The 17,111-nt window shown below is 44.0% G+C and overlaps 1 protein-coding gene across 1 annotated transcript in view; it reads left to right on the forward strand.

Annotated features, from left to right (window-relative positions):
* Nucleotides 1–2,700, forward strand: part of ZNF830 (zinc finger protein 830) — a 335,378-nt gene extending 332,678 nt beyond the window's left edge. The window contains exon 10 of the mRNA XM_040433002.1: nucleotides 2,121–2,700. Coding sequence (XP_040288936.1) covers nucleotides 2,121–2,301 — 181 coding nt within the window. The 3' untranslated portion in view covers nucleotides 2,302–2,700. The remainder of the gene's footprint in view (nucleotides 1–2,120) is intronic.
* Nucleotides 2,701–17,111: the final 14,411 nt, after the last annotated feature.

Below are 17,111 nucleotides of genomic sequence, written 5' to 3' on the forward strand. Positions count from 1 at the left end.
CGGTGATACCAAATATGTCCATTTTATTTTTTTCTTCTATTTATTTGACATTTTTTAAATAACAGATTTTTTTTTTTATGCAGCGTGTGGATACTGTACAACACAGTGGTCTTGCCACATGAAAATCTATGGCGACAAATCCACAGCATTTCAGTCACATATGAACATACCCTAAAACTGTATTTTATGTATAGATACACAGAAAAAAATGAAAGAGAGATTTTGACATTTATTAAAAAAAAATATATAATAATAATGAAAAAGAAATGTGTTAGTTACTCTATACATACCAGTCTCCCTCTCTAGCAGGCTGTGATGAGACGGAGATGATAGTAACTTTATATAAGTTTATTATTTATACACAAACTTTTGCATAATTATTGTGACTGGATGTCACAGTAATCGCATACCCTGGAGACCATTCTCATTGGTCTGGAGGCAGCAGAAGTCAGAGGTAATATTGGGCTTTTGCAATCTCCCTCTCCAAACAGCCCTTAGGAGAGGGAAATCATTCAAACACTGGTGAGCGCTGTAACTGGATATTACAGCGCTCACATGCCCTGGAGACCATGCTGATTAGTCTCCAGGTGAAAAGAGCTACTGAATTTACCGATCTCCCTCTCCTACCAGCGCTAATGAGAGGGAGCATTGGATATTACAGCGCTCACATGCCCTGGAGACCATGCTGATCGAACTCCAGGGCTTACAGTTTTGCATTGCCATCACGATGCCTAGTTTACATACCTATCTCCCTCTCTGACAGGCAGTAATGAGAGGGAGATGGTACAAGCATTTGTGATTGCTTTGACTGACCAGGAAAAAAAGGTCTCGGGGTAAAGCTCCATGTTCTTGGCTGTCAGGAGGCAGCAGAGTCACGGACCTTCTATGTACAGGGGCCCCTTACAGGGGGGAACGCTGCAGGGTATTTTAGAACGTCCATTCAGCGATAGAGACGGGAAGTGGTTAAGGATGGATGGCACAACAGAACTTCCAGATGCAAGTGTGTATGCATACTTTATGTTCTGCTGCACAAACGATACCCTCGTTGCATCAAGGGGCTCATTTGCATGTAATTAAAACACAAGTATCTCGGGAATGGGGCTACTGATCAAGATGGGGCAAAGTAAGTTGGATTCAGCTACCAAGCCTACATCTACAAAATAGTTTGGATTTATATGCAGATATGTATTTGAGAGCTTTAGTATTATTGATAAGGGATTGTTACCATACCCGTACACTGTCAGACAAGTGTAGGGTCAATCTCTTCATATAAGGAATGGTAGCATATAGTCACCAATTTATTTCTAGGAAGATTGTCAGAGTAAGGCTACATGCACACGACCATTGTGTGTTTTGCGGTCCGCAAATTGCGGATCCACAAAACACGGATGGCTTCTGTGTGCATTCCGGAAAACGGACAAGAATAGGACAGGTTATTTTTTTTTTTTTGCGGGACCATGGAACGGAGCAACGGATACTGACAGCACACGGCACCATTGAAGTCAATAGGTCTGCATCCAAGCCGCAACAACGGTCGTGTGAATGAGGCCTAACGGACAAACACGGTGCTCCACCATTGTTACTTAATGGGAAATACAAGTATTTACTGAATCAGACATTTTAGGAAAGCATGCAAGGCTTTTAGAACTGACCCTTTTAGATAACAAATATTTGAAATATTATAAATAAGAATGTAAATCATGCTTGGTAGAGGAAGCAGTCAGGATTTTATAGTTCTATGTAATATGTTTCTATTACTTTATTGTTTCCATCAGAACAGTTTCATAATTGATTATCTATGGTCATAGTTCACACTTTCCATTCCCAAAACTGTTGCCAGGTTAAAATAAAGGGAACTTGTCACTTCAGTTTTACAACTAATCTGAGCTATCTGAGTTTTTTAATTCGATGTCTGACACCTATCAAACACATTTATTTTTTTGTTTATAAAAACCTCACAGGAAAACATTTGGTGTGGCTCAAAAAATACATAGCAAGTTCCCTTTTATTTTCTTGTACATAACTGCCTTTTGTCTAACCAATAAAAGCATAAAACACTTGTTTGCTTATTAATTATATAGACCTTAATTTAGAACATTTTCTGTTATTCTGACTTTTAGTGAATGCTACCGTCGGATTGAACACTTGAGAAATCGTAAGGAAGTTCTGCATAGCACACTGATGGATGCTGTGAAAAGAAAACTCGGCAAACCTGAGGGAGGCGATATTGGAAGTGATGATGAAGATATTCTGCCAACTATGCTAACTCAAAGCTGGCGGGAAAAGGGCGTTTTCCTTTAGACAAAATAGAATATAAATGCCCTATATCTTATAGTTCTACACATCTTTTATTAAACATCCCAAGTTTCTGTTTGAAATAACTTCAGTATTAGTATGGAAACAGTTCTTGTTTATGTAGGTTGCGTTGTTATATATATATATTTTTTTTAATAGACCCTTTGTCTTGTACTATCCAGAGCCCTAATATTTGCCAATTAATTTGTTCTTTTTTCCCCCTCTCTATTTTTGACAAATGTAACAAATGTTTTTTGGCTCTCAGAAAACTCTCCAAAACTTTTTTCGGAAGTATTTTGCAGTGGTTTTGGGTAGTTACGGATTATTGAAATGCACAAATATAATTGTAATAAACTAGTAGGACGACAGGCACACTACATCTGGTAATATGCGGCGAGAAAAATGTGCAGATGTATAAAAAATTAAATAAACTAAAAAAAAATCTAATATTGACTAAAATGGCGTCCTAGCTGTCTACTGTATATAGGGGAATCTAGATAATGTGGCTGTTCACACAAGCTGATAGTTTCCATTGTCACATTATCAACACATGCGAAGCAAATTAACAACATATACGTAATCCAATATTCCAATGATAAATAATTCCGCTTAATATTCACACATTAATATTGGATAGAAGACTGTTCATATAATTCAACTGTGGCTATTTGAAAACGCAATGATAGGTGTGATCAATATCAATATAGTTTATGTAGTCTGATGTAGCCACTTAAACATGCAATGATCAGTCTAGATAGTAATGCTATATGGCCACAATAAGTGTCATATATTGTGAATCTTCTAATGCCCGGTTCATCAAAGCATACTTATGAGCACTTATAGTGACAGTCAAGTACTCTAATATGCCTACTGTGGCGTCCCATGTGGCATGAGTACATTGACTGCGGTTACCTCTCTCGGCGTCTTCACAGTCTGACTGCCTGTGTTTGGTCTCGGCACCGTTGTCAGTATCTCAGGTGGTCGTAGTGCCTCTATCTCAGCGTCCCACGTGTAGCCTGCTGACCGGAAGCTGTAGATTTTCAGGAGGCTGTAGGCGGGCAGTGGAAACACTTCCAATAAGATGCTTAATCCATTGTATATTGAAATATGCGTGTACAGTCCTCTTACACCAGACGCGTTTCGGAGTCTGACTCCATCAGTGAGACCTTTTTTTCCACTGATGAAGGAGTCGGAGTCAGACTCAGACTCCGAAACACGTCTGGTGTAAGAGAACTGCACCCTCATATTTCAATATACAATGAATTAAGCATCTTGGTGAAAGTGTTTCCACTACCTCGAGAGAGAGGTAGCAGCAGTCAATGTACTCATGCCACGTGGGACGCCACAGTAGTACTTGACTGCCACTATAAGTGCTCTTAAGTAGGCTTTGATGAACCAGGCATTAGAACATTCACAATATATGACGCTTATTGTGGCAATATAGCGTTACTATCCAGACTGATCATTGCATCTTTAAGTGGCTACACCAGACTGCATAAACTATATCTATGATATTGATCACACCTATCATTGCGTTCTCAAATAGCCACAGTTGAATTATATGAACAGTCTTCTATCCAATATTGAGAAGAGTCTGAACATTAAGCGGAATTATTTATCATTGGATTACGTATATGTTGTTAATTTGCTTAACGTGTTGATAATGTGACAATGGAAACGATCAGCTTGTGTGAACAGCCACATTATCTAGATTCACCTATATAGACAGCTAGGATGCCATTTTAGTCAATATTTATTGGATTTTTTTTATTGAATATTTTTTGGGGTCACTTCCTTTTGGCTTTTTTGCCTTTTTAAATTTTTGAAAAAAATTTTTATATACATTTTATGCAATAAATTGGCGAGTATTATTAATTTCATACCCTCTGCAAGTCTTTCTCGCCGCGTATTACCAGATGTAGTGTGCCTGTCTTCCTACTAGTTTATTAAACTGTACTTTTGACGGAGTGAGTCATACAGACATGCTGTAGAGCACCTTACACATGATAGCAGATAGGTGAGCAACTATAGTCCTTATCTACAAATGTAATTGTATGTTGATCTTCATTGATAACATTATTTTTATTACATATTTCACACTGTTGTAACTTTTTTGGACTTATACACATTTTCTTTTGGATTCAGATCTTGAAGTAATTTTTTTGCTTTAAAAAAATAAAATAAAAAAAGGAACCAAATCTAACATGTTACTTGTAAAGATTGTACTCTTCGTTAGGCTTCAAAGTCACGCACTGTACATATTGTATTACTGTACATTACGTACTATAACAGCAGTCGTGTTTGAATAGGCTCTGTGTGTACAGACTGAAATATTAGAAACTGGATTGCGTTCACAGTAAAATGTTATAAACCCAGCTTTCTCTTTTGGATTTTGATTTATTGAGTGAAACCTCTGTACTCAAACACGGGGTACTGTTAATCGTAATACAACACTTCATCTAAATGACAGCGCTAGCTATTAGGGATGAGTGAACCCAAACATTACGGTGACCGGTCACACGGACATTTGCGTGAAAGTCCATGTTCAGATTTTAAATAAAGCTTGTTGAATGGTTTAAGCTGTAGGCACTTGGAAGCCATCACAGTCATGGCTGTGATTGGCCAACGCAGCACGTGACCCTTCATGCATAAGTGCCGGATCACGTGTTTCGCCGCTATTCTGCTCTGACTAGTGTAGGGACAGGACGCTGCTGTTCTGTGGGACAGTTAGGGTTTTAATGTCGCTGATAACTTTGTGAGTGATCTATAGGCATTTTTGTGAGTGCAATGCAACATCTTTGCACTAGTGACACAGAAATACAATAATTAATAGGGCTGGTAAGTCTGTGAGTGACCTGTGTAGGCATGTTTTGGGGTTCCAAATTCCGCATTTGCATCCGACTTATTGTAATAGGAGAATTAATCAGTCAGTTGATTGTGTCTGTGACATAAAGCCATTTTTTAGGGTTCATAACATGGCATTTGCATCCGACTTATTGTAATAGGAGACTTAATCAATTAATTGTGTAGGTGACATAAAGCCACTTTTTGGGGTTCCAAACTCTGCAATTGCATCCCTCTTACTGTAATAGGAGAGCTAATAAGTCTTTTAAATGTGTTGGTGACATAAAGCCATTTTTTGGGATTCATAATGCCGCATTTGCACCCATGACACAGAAATACAATTGTTCTTCTGTTAGCCAATTCTTTGGTTGAACGTAAAAGAAATGAGAGCATCAAATAGGTGGCCGTGGTGCTGCTGGTCTTGGTGGAGCTCCTGCTGCAGGGAGAGGATGTTGTCAATCTGTGCCAGCTACGCCGCCAAATTAAACAACTTCCTCTGGTGCATGTAGGCGACAGGACGTCCTGCATCATTTTGTAGGCCCGAATACCGTTCTACAAATTGTGAGGCCAGAACAAGTAGAGATGGTAGCAGATTGAATGGCTGACAGTTCCTCTAGTTCCTTCACATTGTCTCCCACCCAGTCCCCTGTTGAAAGCGCATAGTTGCATCGGCAGCCCATGGGCACCTGTCTTCCACCTCACCCCCTTGGACATCAGCCAAGCAGTCTGAGCCCTAAGTCATGCAGCAGTCACTTAAGCTTTTTGATGACTGCTGGCGACTGTTCCTGGGCCATCCACCTAGCCCTGCCCCAGAAGTGGAAGAGATTAAGTGCACTGATGGCCAACCACTCATATTTGAGGATGAGGATGTGGGAGGAACGCCCCAGCACGTCTCTGATGATGACGAAACTCAGCTGTCAACTGCTGCGGCTTTCTGCAGTGTGCACACGGGCAAGGAGGGCAGGAGTGGGTGGAGGATAAGGTTCTAGACCTTGCATGGCATCCAGGTCATCAGAGTGACGTGCAGTTCGGAGGAAGAGTTGGGGGTCACGCAGGGCCAGCTGTACAGCAAGAGAGTGGTCCAGAGTGCAAAACCACAGCGGCTGGCCCCTAGTCAGTACGCCTGCTACTGCCCAATGTGCCAAAGGAGTTCTCTGGCGTGGCAGTTCTTCAGGCAATGTGCTGACAACAAGATACGGGTGGTTTGCACGCTGGTGTACTCAGTCTGAAGTGAGGCATAAATGTTCTAAACCTGAGCACCACCTGCATGACCAGGCATCTAACTGCAAGGCACGAGCTGCAGTGGAGTAGACACCTGAAAAATTATGAAAGATCTGAGGCTCCTCCTGCTCCCTCTTCTGTTGCACTCTGCCTCTTCCTCACCCTCTGGACTTACAGGGCCACCTGGCACCCCTCAAAGAGAGGATGTGACAGCAACACCACCACCATCAGTGTCACTGAGCATCTACACATTGTCCCATGGAAGCGTTGAACTGTCCATCCCCCAAACACTGGAGAGAAAGAGGAAGTACCCACTTACCCACCCGCGAGTCCTGGCCCTGAATGCCAGCATTTTAAAATTCTTGGCCTTTGAAATACTGCCACTCTGGTGGCGACAGACAAAAACTTGATGACTGTGTCTGTCCTACAGTACGTGGTTCCCAGCTGCCACTACTTTTCCAGGCGGGCCATCCCTGCCCTGCGCGAAACCTGGTGGAAAAAAAATCAGGTGTGCTGCGCAACACTATCAGTGGCAAGGTCAACATAACCGATACGTGGACCAGTAAGCACGAACAGAGTAGAGAGGTATACCAGCCACACCCAGCCATTGTTGTAGTTCAGTGCAGTTAGTTGTGAGAGTTAGGTTCTTATATAAATTGTATAAAACATGTATTATATTTGATCACTGGAGGGCAGCTAATAAGCTATATAAGGCACATGGTCTTTGTTCCAAAATCACTGTGGGGGGGGAGGATGACAGTTTTTAACATTTAAATACACCAATAAAACTCAGGGTAAGAAGTTGCAGAACTACTTCCATCTAGTTAAGGAGCCAATTACCTCTTCCAATGTAACATAGTACATAAGGCCGAAAAAAGACATTTGTCCATCCAGTTCGGCCTGTTATCCTTCAAGTTGATCCAGAGGAAGGCAAAAAAAAACCTGTGAGGTAGAAGCCAATTTTCCCCACTTTGGAGTCGGGAAGGAATTTTTTATTCCCCTAATCAGACAATCAGAATAACTCCCTGGATCAACGACCCCTCTCTAGTAGCTATAGCCTGTAATATTATTACGCTCCAGAAATACATCCAGGCCCCTCTTGAATTCCTTTATGGTACTCACCATCACCACCTCCTCAGGCAGAGAGTTCCATAGTCTTACTGCTCTTACCGTAAAGAATCCTTTTCTATGTTTGTGTACAAACCTTCTTTCTTCCAGACGCAGAGGATGTCCCCTCGTCACAGTCCTGGGGATAAATAGATGATGGGATAGATCTCTGTACTGACCCCTGATATATTTATACATATTAATTAGATCTCCCCTGATGTAACACCCCTTTTGTCTACCTCATACCTACTATATAAGAGGATGTATCTTTAACTGCCTCCCGACCGCCTAACGCCGGGATGCGTCCTGCGGGCGGTCGGTTTGTTCCCCGTTGACGCATCGGCACGTCATTTCGCGAGACCTGAGATTTCCTGTGAACGCGCACACACAGGAGCGCGCGTTCACAGGATCGGAAGGTAATCGAACTGATCTACAGCCTGCCAGCGGCGATCATTCGCTGGCAGGCTGTAGATGCGATTTTTTTTTTTTTTTTTTTTAACCCCTGAAAAGGTATATCAGATGCTGTTTTGTTAACAGCGTCTGATATACCTGCTACCTGGTCCTCTGGTGGTCCCTTTTGCTTGGATCGACCACCAGAGGACACAGGCAGCTGTGTAAGTAGCACCACACTACACTACACCCCCCCCTGTCACTTATTAACCCCTGATCACCCCATATAGACTCCCTGATCACCCCCCTGTCATTGATCACCCCCCTGTAAGGCTCCATTCAGACGTCCGTATGTGTTTTGCGGATCCGCAAAACACTGACACCGTGCATCCGCAAAACACGGACACCAGCAATGTGCTTTCCGCATTTTGCGGATCCGCACATTGCCAGAACTATATAGAAAATGCCTTTTCTTGTCTGCAATTGCGGACAAGAATAGGACATGTTCTATAGGCTCTACAAAAAATGCAGTGTTCACCCGATCAGGCCTGATCTTGTGCGCACACTTGCGTTCAGTCCGCCCCACCGGAGTGACAGAATTTTTTTTTTCTGATCACTGCAAAAACACCGTAAAATCGCTGCGGCGCTATAAAGATCACTTTTGAGGGGCATGGCGAGTTCATAGAAGATTTTTTTTTTGCCACAAGTTGGCTGAAATTGATTCATTCTTAGTTTTTTTTGTTTTTTCTTACAAAGTCTCATATTCCACTAACTTGTGACAAAAAATTAAATCTCACATGAACTCACCATACCCGTCACGGAATCCAAATGTGTAAAATTTTTTAGACATTTATATTCCAGACTTCTTCTCACGCTTTAGGTCCCCTAAAATGCCAGGGCAGTATAAATACCCCACATGTGACCCCATTTTGGAAAGAAGACACCCCAAGGTATTCCTGAGGGGCATGGTGAGTTCCTAGAATATTTTTTTTTTTGGCTCAAGTTAGTGGAAAATTATGTTTGTTTGTTTTTTTCTTACAATCATTTTCCGCTAACTTGTGCCAAAAAAAAAATATTCTAGGAACTCGCCATGCCCCTCACGGAATACCTTGGTTTGTCTTCTTTCCTAAATGGGGTCACTTGTGGGGTATTTATACTGCCCTGGTATTTTAGGGGCCCTAAAGTGTGAGAAGTAGTTTGGAATCCAAATGCCTAAAAATGCCCTCCTAAAAGGTACTCATTGGAATTTGGGCCCCTATGCGCACCTAGGCTGCAAAAAAGTCACACATGTGGTATCGCCGTACTCAGGAGAAGTAGGGCAATGTGTTTTGGGGTGTATTTTTATATATACCCATACTGTGTGTGAGAAATATCTCTGTAAATGACAACTTTTTTAAAAAAAATTTATACAAAGTTGTCAATTTACAGAGATATTTCTCTCACTCAGCATGGGTATATGTAAAAATACACCCCAAAACACATTGCCCTACTTCTCCTGAGTACGGCGATACCACATGTGTGACACTTTTTTGCAGCCTAGGTGCGTAAAGGGGCCGAAAGTCCAACGACTACCTTTAGGCTTCACAGGGTTGCTCACAATTTAGCTCGCCCAAAATGCCAGAACAATAAACACACCCCACAAATGACCCCATTTCGGAAAGTAGACACCCCAAGGTAATCGCTGAGGGGCATATTGAGTCCATGAAAGATTGAACTTTTTGTCACAAGTTAGCGGAAAGGGAGACTTTGTGAGAAAAAAAATATATATCAATTTCCGCTAACTTGTGCCAAAAAAACAAACTTCTATGAACTCGCCATGCCCCTCACGGAATACCTTGGGGTGTCTTCTTTCCAAAATGGGGTCACATGTGGGGTATTTATTCTGCCCTGGCATTTTAGCGGCCCTAAAGCGTGTGAAGAAGTCTGGAATCCAATGCCTAAAAATGCCCTCCTAAAAGGTACTCATTGGAATTTGGGCCCCTTTGCACACCTAGGCTGCAAAAAAGTCACACATGTGGTATCGCCGTACTCAGGAGAAGTAGGGCAATGTGTTTTGGGGTGTATTTTTACATATACCCATACTGTGTGTGAGAAATATCTCTGTAAAATGGGGCGTGGCTTGGCTGCAGACTCTGATGGCCGCATGAAGCAGGAGCTCCTCTGCACCATAGCTCCAAAAGCAACTAAAAATCGACTAAAACTTCGAAATGGACAACTTTTTCGGTCCAAAGCGATTCAGACAATCGAGGTCCAGAAGAACCAAAGATTCCGAGCGCTCAAACCGAAGAATTAGATCACTTTCGAGCCACGGACATGAAAATCAAGATGGCGCCGGAGCGCTCTCAGGCGCTTCATCAAGCTCCAGCTACAAGCCTGCCAGCGTCTCTGAAAGAGAAGCGATTCTAAATACACCGATTAATTCGGACAGAAAGATGCCACACTTGCCTCCTAACACCCCGTTTAAGAAGGGAAAATCGACAGATTTATTTCAGAAACAACTGGACACTGAATTTAACCCACAAAGGGCTCCGCCTGAGAGAGACAGCAGAAGGGTGGAGGAAGGCACCAAAGCGGCGATTAAAAAATCGAATCCCCAAGCTTCGAATTCACTTAATGACAATGAGTGTGAGCAAGAGGGGAACATCCAAAACTCTCATGATCAAGAGGACGATACACCGACAGCGAGTCCTCTGAAGCAAAAAAGCAAACTTCAGCAAGAACCGATCCAAGACACAGTGAGTACAAATCATTTGAATATAAATGTACTCTATCATTTTGCTGACTTTCAAGCTAGAGACAAAGAATTATCGGCGAATTTAATTAGACATGTTACTAGCTTTGAGAAATTCGATCAATGCCGATTTTAAGCAAACCATATTACCCTTCCAGCAAGCTGTTCATCAACCTATTTCTGCCCTGTATGATACTGGGCTATTTACCTTATTGTTTTTGCTTACTGTTTCTGTTTTAAAAATTGACTGTTCACTAACAATTTTTTCTGCAGGAACCCCTCAATACTTCATGACCATTGACCACTTCTGTCTTCCCAACCCTATCAAAATAGATGGAAAGAATGATGCAAACCACGTTGAATGTGAATTGTGTAGTGACCTGGAGAAAAAAAGGTACACAGCTATGTCTATTTATCAAAAATGGGTATCAATGTAACATCAATTAATGTCAGAGGTTTGAATTCCCCATTTAAAAGAAATCAACTATGGAAAGAGGCTTTGAATCGGAAATGTGACATTCTGTATGCCCAGGAAACTCATATATCCAAAGATAATACCCCAACGATCCAACATAGAAAATTCCCAAAAATAATCTACTCCACATACAAAAAAAAGAAAAGAGGAGTTTTAATAGCATTTAGTGATTCCATCACAGTTGACATCCAGGAACAATATATTGATCCTGGTGGAAGATTCATTATCCTTGTGGCCTTAGTTGAGAATAAACTTCTCACTTTGGTTAATGTGTATGCCCCCAACCTAGGCCAAACTAGATTTTTGAGAAGAGTAATAAAAAAAAAATCAACACCATGAAAAAAGGCCACCTGATAATTGGTGGAGATTTCAACGCAGTTCTCAACTCTACATCAGACACCACACATGGTGCCAGATACAGGGATTCCACTTTCCAAAAACTAGTGGAACAAAGCAACTTATATGACATATGGAGATTACAGCATGCCACAGAGAAAGACTATACACATTTCTCAAATAAGTGCAATTCCTACTCAAGAATATACTTTTTTCTAATTGAGAGGCCATTGATAGACTTGGTATTAAAAACAGAAATTGGAAACATCATTTGGTCTGATCATGCCCCAATCAGCCTAACCATATCGGCATCACAAAACCAGATTAATGACTGCATTTGGAGAGTCAACCCATACATCTTGACTAGTGACAAATTGGCAAAATCAATTGAGACAGATCTAAAATACTATTTTGACATAAACGACACCCCAGGCATGGATCCTTTCACTGTATGGAGTGCTCATAAGGCCAAAATTAGAGGCTCATTCATGTCATTAGGCTCCTTTATAAAAAAAAAAACAAAGAGAAAAAGACATAAATGAATCTCTAAAATTAATCAAAACTTTAGAATCCCAAAATAAATCCAAACCATCCTATCACACAACAGCAGAACTAAATAAGGCAAGGATCCAGATGTATAATCTGCTCCTATTCAAATATGAAAAATCCCTGAGACAATCTAAAATTTTATATCAAGACACGGAGGCTCATATTTGCTTAAGTCTTTCTTTACTGAGAATATAGCAGCAAAGACAACTGAGGAAAAAATCATCAGCGTAACCATGGTAACAGCTCCACCCCCCATAGCCCCTATATAAGGCGCATCACTGGACGAACACCTCCTCTTTCTTTGCTGCTCAGCTCAGATAAGTACCTCAGTTATTTTCTCTATACTGAGTTTATAGTGATATTATTAGTGTTTTTATTACTTGGTGAAATTTTGCTCCCTTTTATGTTTTAGGGCTCATGTGTCTGCCCATATTGTCCCGACTGTTTCCCTTGCCGTTTTCGGCTTTTATCTTGTCCGTTTACTTCAGCTTCCCTTTAACCCTTTTTTACACTCTTATCGGCTTGCCGCCTATTGTTTTCTCAGTGCCTCCGGCGTTTTTCTTCACCCCGGTTCACTGCTCATTTCCTCCGTGGTCTGTACGGCCTAACTGCCATTTTTTCTTTCCCCCCCCCCCCTTCTTCTTACCTTCTTCTTCCTTGTCCCCGGCCTTCGCACGCTTTGTAATCTCGCGAGGTACGGGATTCTCGGCCTCAGCTTTTGCCTGATATCTCCGGCGCCGAGATCTCGCGATTCTGGGCGAGATTTGCGGACGTCATCTTGCCTGACACTCCGCTCACTGGCCCTTACACTAGGGAGGTGTAGGCTTGTGCTAGCCACTCCCCCTCTAGTGTCCGTTTCCCTCAGTGCCTCCGGCGTTCTTCTGTCACACTACTGTTCGCTCGCTCCATCTCTTACATCAGCGTTTGCTGTTGGGGTGACTAACTCCTTCAGTTAATAGTTCACTATGTCTACTGTTCCTGCCTCCCCGGCCGTTTCTAGTCAGGATAGACACACAGGTCAGGTACCTCCCTCCACTCCTCACAGAATTAATGAGACCTCTACCCCTGTGGTTCAGGCTTCAGGCTTGCAACAATCTATTTCTGATGCTATAGTTGCTGCAATGGGGACCATGTCAGCTTCTCTGACTCAATCAATCTCACAAGCTCTCATGGCTCACCCTGTTTCTACTATGCCCCCTCCTGCCTCCAGAACACTCATGAATGATGGCTCTGATCCATCAATTGACTGCGCGAATAAGTCGCGTAAGAGAGCTAACCCGCGCCCGGCAGAAAGGGCACGATTATGGAAAACCGCCCGGGCTCTACCGGATCCGGTATCTGATTCAGACGCAGAGTCTGTTGAGGAGGCTTTTGAAAATTGGTCCAATCATTCAGGGGATGATTTAAATGATATTGCGGTTGACCCTGCATTTGAAGGCCCGTCTCAGGCAACGGGTGTCATAGCTGAACCTACGTTAGACGTCAAGGACGCAATTATTGACCCTATGGGGGACCCCCTTTTTAACCCAGACCAGTTGCATCACCCACGGTCATCCGAGTGGCTTCCCGCCACCCACGTGACCCAGTATCTGGAAGCTAGAATCCGCACGCCTCTATCCAAAGAGGCCCGCAGCAAGCTTCGGGCTGAATGCCCTCGTCCCCTTATCCCGAACAGGATATGTGAGACCCCTAGCGTAGACCCTAAGGTGGTCCAATTCCTAGCTAAGTCTGGGTTTAACCCACGCAAGGGACTTGACTCTGCTTTAAAAGCGTGTCAAGATAAACTTCTGGATGTCACCGGCCCTCTCGCAAAAATTTTTGATTTAGCCGAGAATGCTAGAATGGCAGGCACGCAGGTAGATCCTGAAGACCTCAGTGGCTGGGCCCAAAGGGCCATATGCTTGATTGGCAACGTGAATACTTCCATTGCCATTGAGAGAAGGAAAGCTATTTTAATGAAAATTGAACCTAAATTGGCCAATTTATCCCTATCTGAGTCGGGTAAAGAAGCTCAGGGCCTCCTTTTTGGAGATCCTTTCATTAAGGAGCTAGGCAAATATGTAGGGGCCTTTACGGCTCTAGATAAGGCGCAGAGCTCAATGCGCCGTGTTTTCCAGCCTCGTTTTTCCTCCAGGGCCGGCAGTCTCAGGGGCCGACTGTCCGGCCGCTCCAATTTCCAGCCCAGAGGCACAGGCAGAGGCTCCTTTAATTATCGTCAGTCCCTCCAGGACACCAAATACCAGCCAACCTTCTTCCCGTCAGGAGGAAGTTTTTCCCGCTCCAGAGGTTTCCGAGGCGCTCCAGGATCCAGACGCCCGTATGGTAAGTCATCTCTGTGTGTCGTATCCCATTTCACATCAGGTTGGGGGAAGACTCAGTCTCTTTTCCCATGCGTGGTCAAGGATAACCTCAGATCAGTGGGTCCTCTCCACGGTTCGGGGGTTCATCATCGAGTTAGTGTCCGCCCCAAGGAACCTCCCTCACATTCAGAGTTTCCCTTGCTCAAACCAGATCCAGTCCCTCTTGGACGTGGAGCTTACATCGCTTTTCCAGAAACAGGCGATGGAGTTATCTCCCGATCCTCATTCCGGAATACAAAGCAGTGTCTTCTTGGTCCAGAAAAAGGGTGGCCAATTTCGTCCAGTCATAAACCTCAAGCAGTTGAATGTCTTCGTTCGTTACAGACACTTCAAGATGGAGGGCATCCATCTGTTGAGGGATATGCTTCAACCAGGAGACTGGTTCGTAAAATTAGACCTGAAGGATGCATATCTCACAGTCCCGGTGGCTCCAGCATCCCGCAGCCTCCTTCAGTTTCATTGGAAGGACCAAATCTGGCGCTTTACTTGCCTCCCGTTTGGTCTGTCCTCCGCACCATGGTGCTTTACAAAACTCATGAAACCAGTGGTAGCCTGGCTCAGAGGGAGGGGGATTCGTCTGATCATTTATTTGGACGACATCCTGATTATGGCCCAGAGTCCACTCCTTCTGCTTGGTCACCTGAAGTTGACCAAAGACCTTCTTCAAGACTTAGGATTTGTTCTCAATCTAGAGAAGTCTTGCCTCATTCCGGCCACGTCCATAGAATTCCTAGGGTTTACCTTAGATTCTAGGAATCAAACACTCAGCTTGCCTGCACTCAAAGTCAAGGCGATCCGCAAAGAGATTCGTCATTCTCTCGCTCTCCCTCAGGTTTCCCTTCGTCAGCTAGCTCGTCTGATAGGTTTTCTCTCTTCGTCCATCCAGGCAATTTTCCCAGCTCCTCTCCACTATCGAGCTCTTCAGAGGCTCAAGATCGCTCACCTCAGAGCGGGAGCCTCATACTCAGACACTCTGGTTTTGGATACGGAAACCAGACACGAATTGGTATGGTGGATCCACAACTTGACAGTGTGGAATGGCCGTGCTTTTTTTGGCCCTCGTCCAGACCTGGTCATCGAGTCGGATGCCAGTCTCATGGGATGGGGAGCCCATTGTCAGGGGATATCCACGGGATTGCATTTACATATCAATGCTCTCGAGCTCTTAGCGGGGTCCTTTGCGATCCGCAGCTTTGCACAAGGCTCGGTTCGAACATGTATTCGTTTACGGATGGACAATGTCTCTGCTGTCCGTTATGTGAACTGCCTGGGTGGGACACGTTCCAGGGTTCTGTGCTCTCTAGCCAAAGACTTTTGGGAATTTTGCCTTTCCAGGGGAATATCGGTTGTGGCCGAATACCTTCCAGGACTCCACAACACTTTGGCCGACTGGAGTTCTCGCTGTCTGTCAGATTCCAGCGACTGGAAGTTTGATTCAACGGTTTTCCAAGATATTCTATTTCTTTGGGGCCCGTTATCCATCGACTTATTCGCGTCACGTTTGAACACACAACTCCCCAGATTCTACAGTTGGTGTCCGGACCGGGAGGCAGAAGCGGTGGATGCTTTCCTCCAGCCCTGGGGGGACTCTCTTCTCTACGCCTTCCCTCCGTTCGCGCTCATTCCACGGGTGCTTGCTCACGTTTGTCACCATCAGGCTCAGTTAGTCTTGATAGTGCCATTCTGGAAGACACAGTCTTGGTTCCCTCAGTTACTGGACCTTCTGTCAGAGGAGCCTCGCTCTTACCATCTTTTCCTCTTCTTCTACTCGACCCTTATGGTCGGCCTCACTCTCTACTTCTAGACGGATCGCTTCTTCTTCTCGCATGTCGAATTTCAGGGGATCCTGGGATTCCTCGAGTTTTTCGGCAGCGACTAGGCAGCTATTGGAATCTGCATGGGCTCCGGGCACTAGACGAGCCTATCATGCCTCATGGGACGTCTGGAGTCGTTGGTGCGGTCCACGGGACTTGGATCCCGTACAGGCTCCTGTAACGGAGATTCTTCAATTTCTCACTTCACTCTTTGAGGCAGGGAAGGCTTTCCGTACTCTCAACGTGTACCGTTCTGCCATTTCTTCCAGGCATGCCGGTTTTGACGGGTTCCCCGCCGGCCAGCACCCTTTGGTATGCAGATTGTTACGCGGTTGTAGGTTAGCTCGGCCTCCAAGACCTCGTTTTACTTCCACTTGGGACGTTGCTACAGTTCTCAGATTTCTGGAGTCTTGGCCTTCCAACTCTATGTTGTCTCTTCGTCAACTTTCGGCCAAGTTAGTAACCCTTCTTTGCCAGATTTCGTGCAAACGGGTCTCAGATGTACGCGCTCTAGATTTTGACGCACGCTACTTTACTCAGGATGGGGTTCTCTTCAATATATTTAGACGCACTAAAACGGGTATTAAGTCCGTTTCTTATCCGTCTTTTCCTTCGTCTCTACAGTTATGTCCAGTGGCTTGCTTGCGGGAATATGAAGCTCGCACACTACCTTTCCGCGATGGGAATGCCCCTCAATTGTTCGTTTCCTTCCGTCGCCCTTTTTCTCCGGTTACGTGTCACTCTGTCCCGTTGGGTTAAATGGATCTTGTCCCTTTCGGGTATTGACACATCCATATTTACCGCACATTCGGTGCGCGGGGCAGCGGCTACCTCTATGTCCATGGCTGGTGCCCGTTTAGAGGATGTTTTAAGACTGGCGGATTGGTCCCGAGTTGCTACATTTCGAGAGTTCTATTTTAGACCTGTCCCTCATGCTTTTTCCTCTGTGATTGCTCAGCTTTAAACTAGCAAATATGAGCCTCCGTGTC

The sequence above is a fragment of the Bufo bufo genome, chromosome 5 (genome assembly GCF_905171765.1).
Source record: "Bufo bufo chromosome 5, aBufBuf1.1, whole genome shotgun sequence".
NCBI lineage: Eukaryota > Metazoa > Chordata > Amphibia > Anura > Bufonidae > Bufo > Bufo bufo.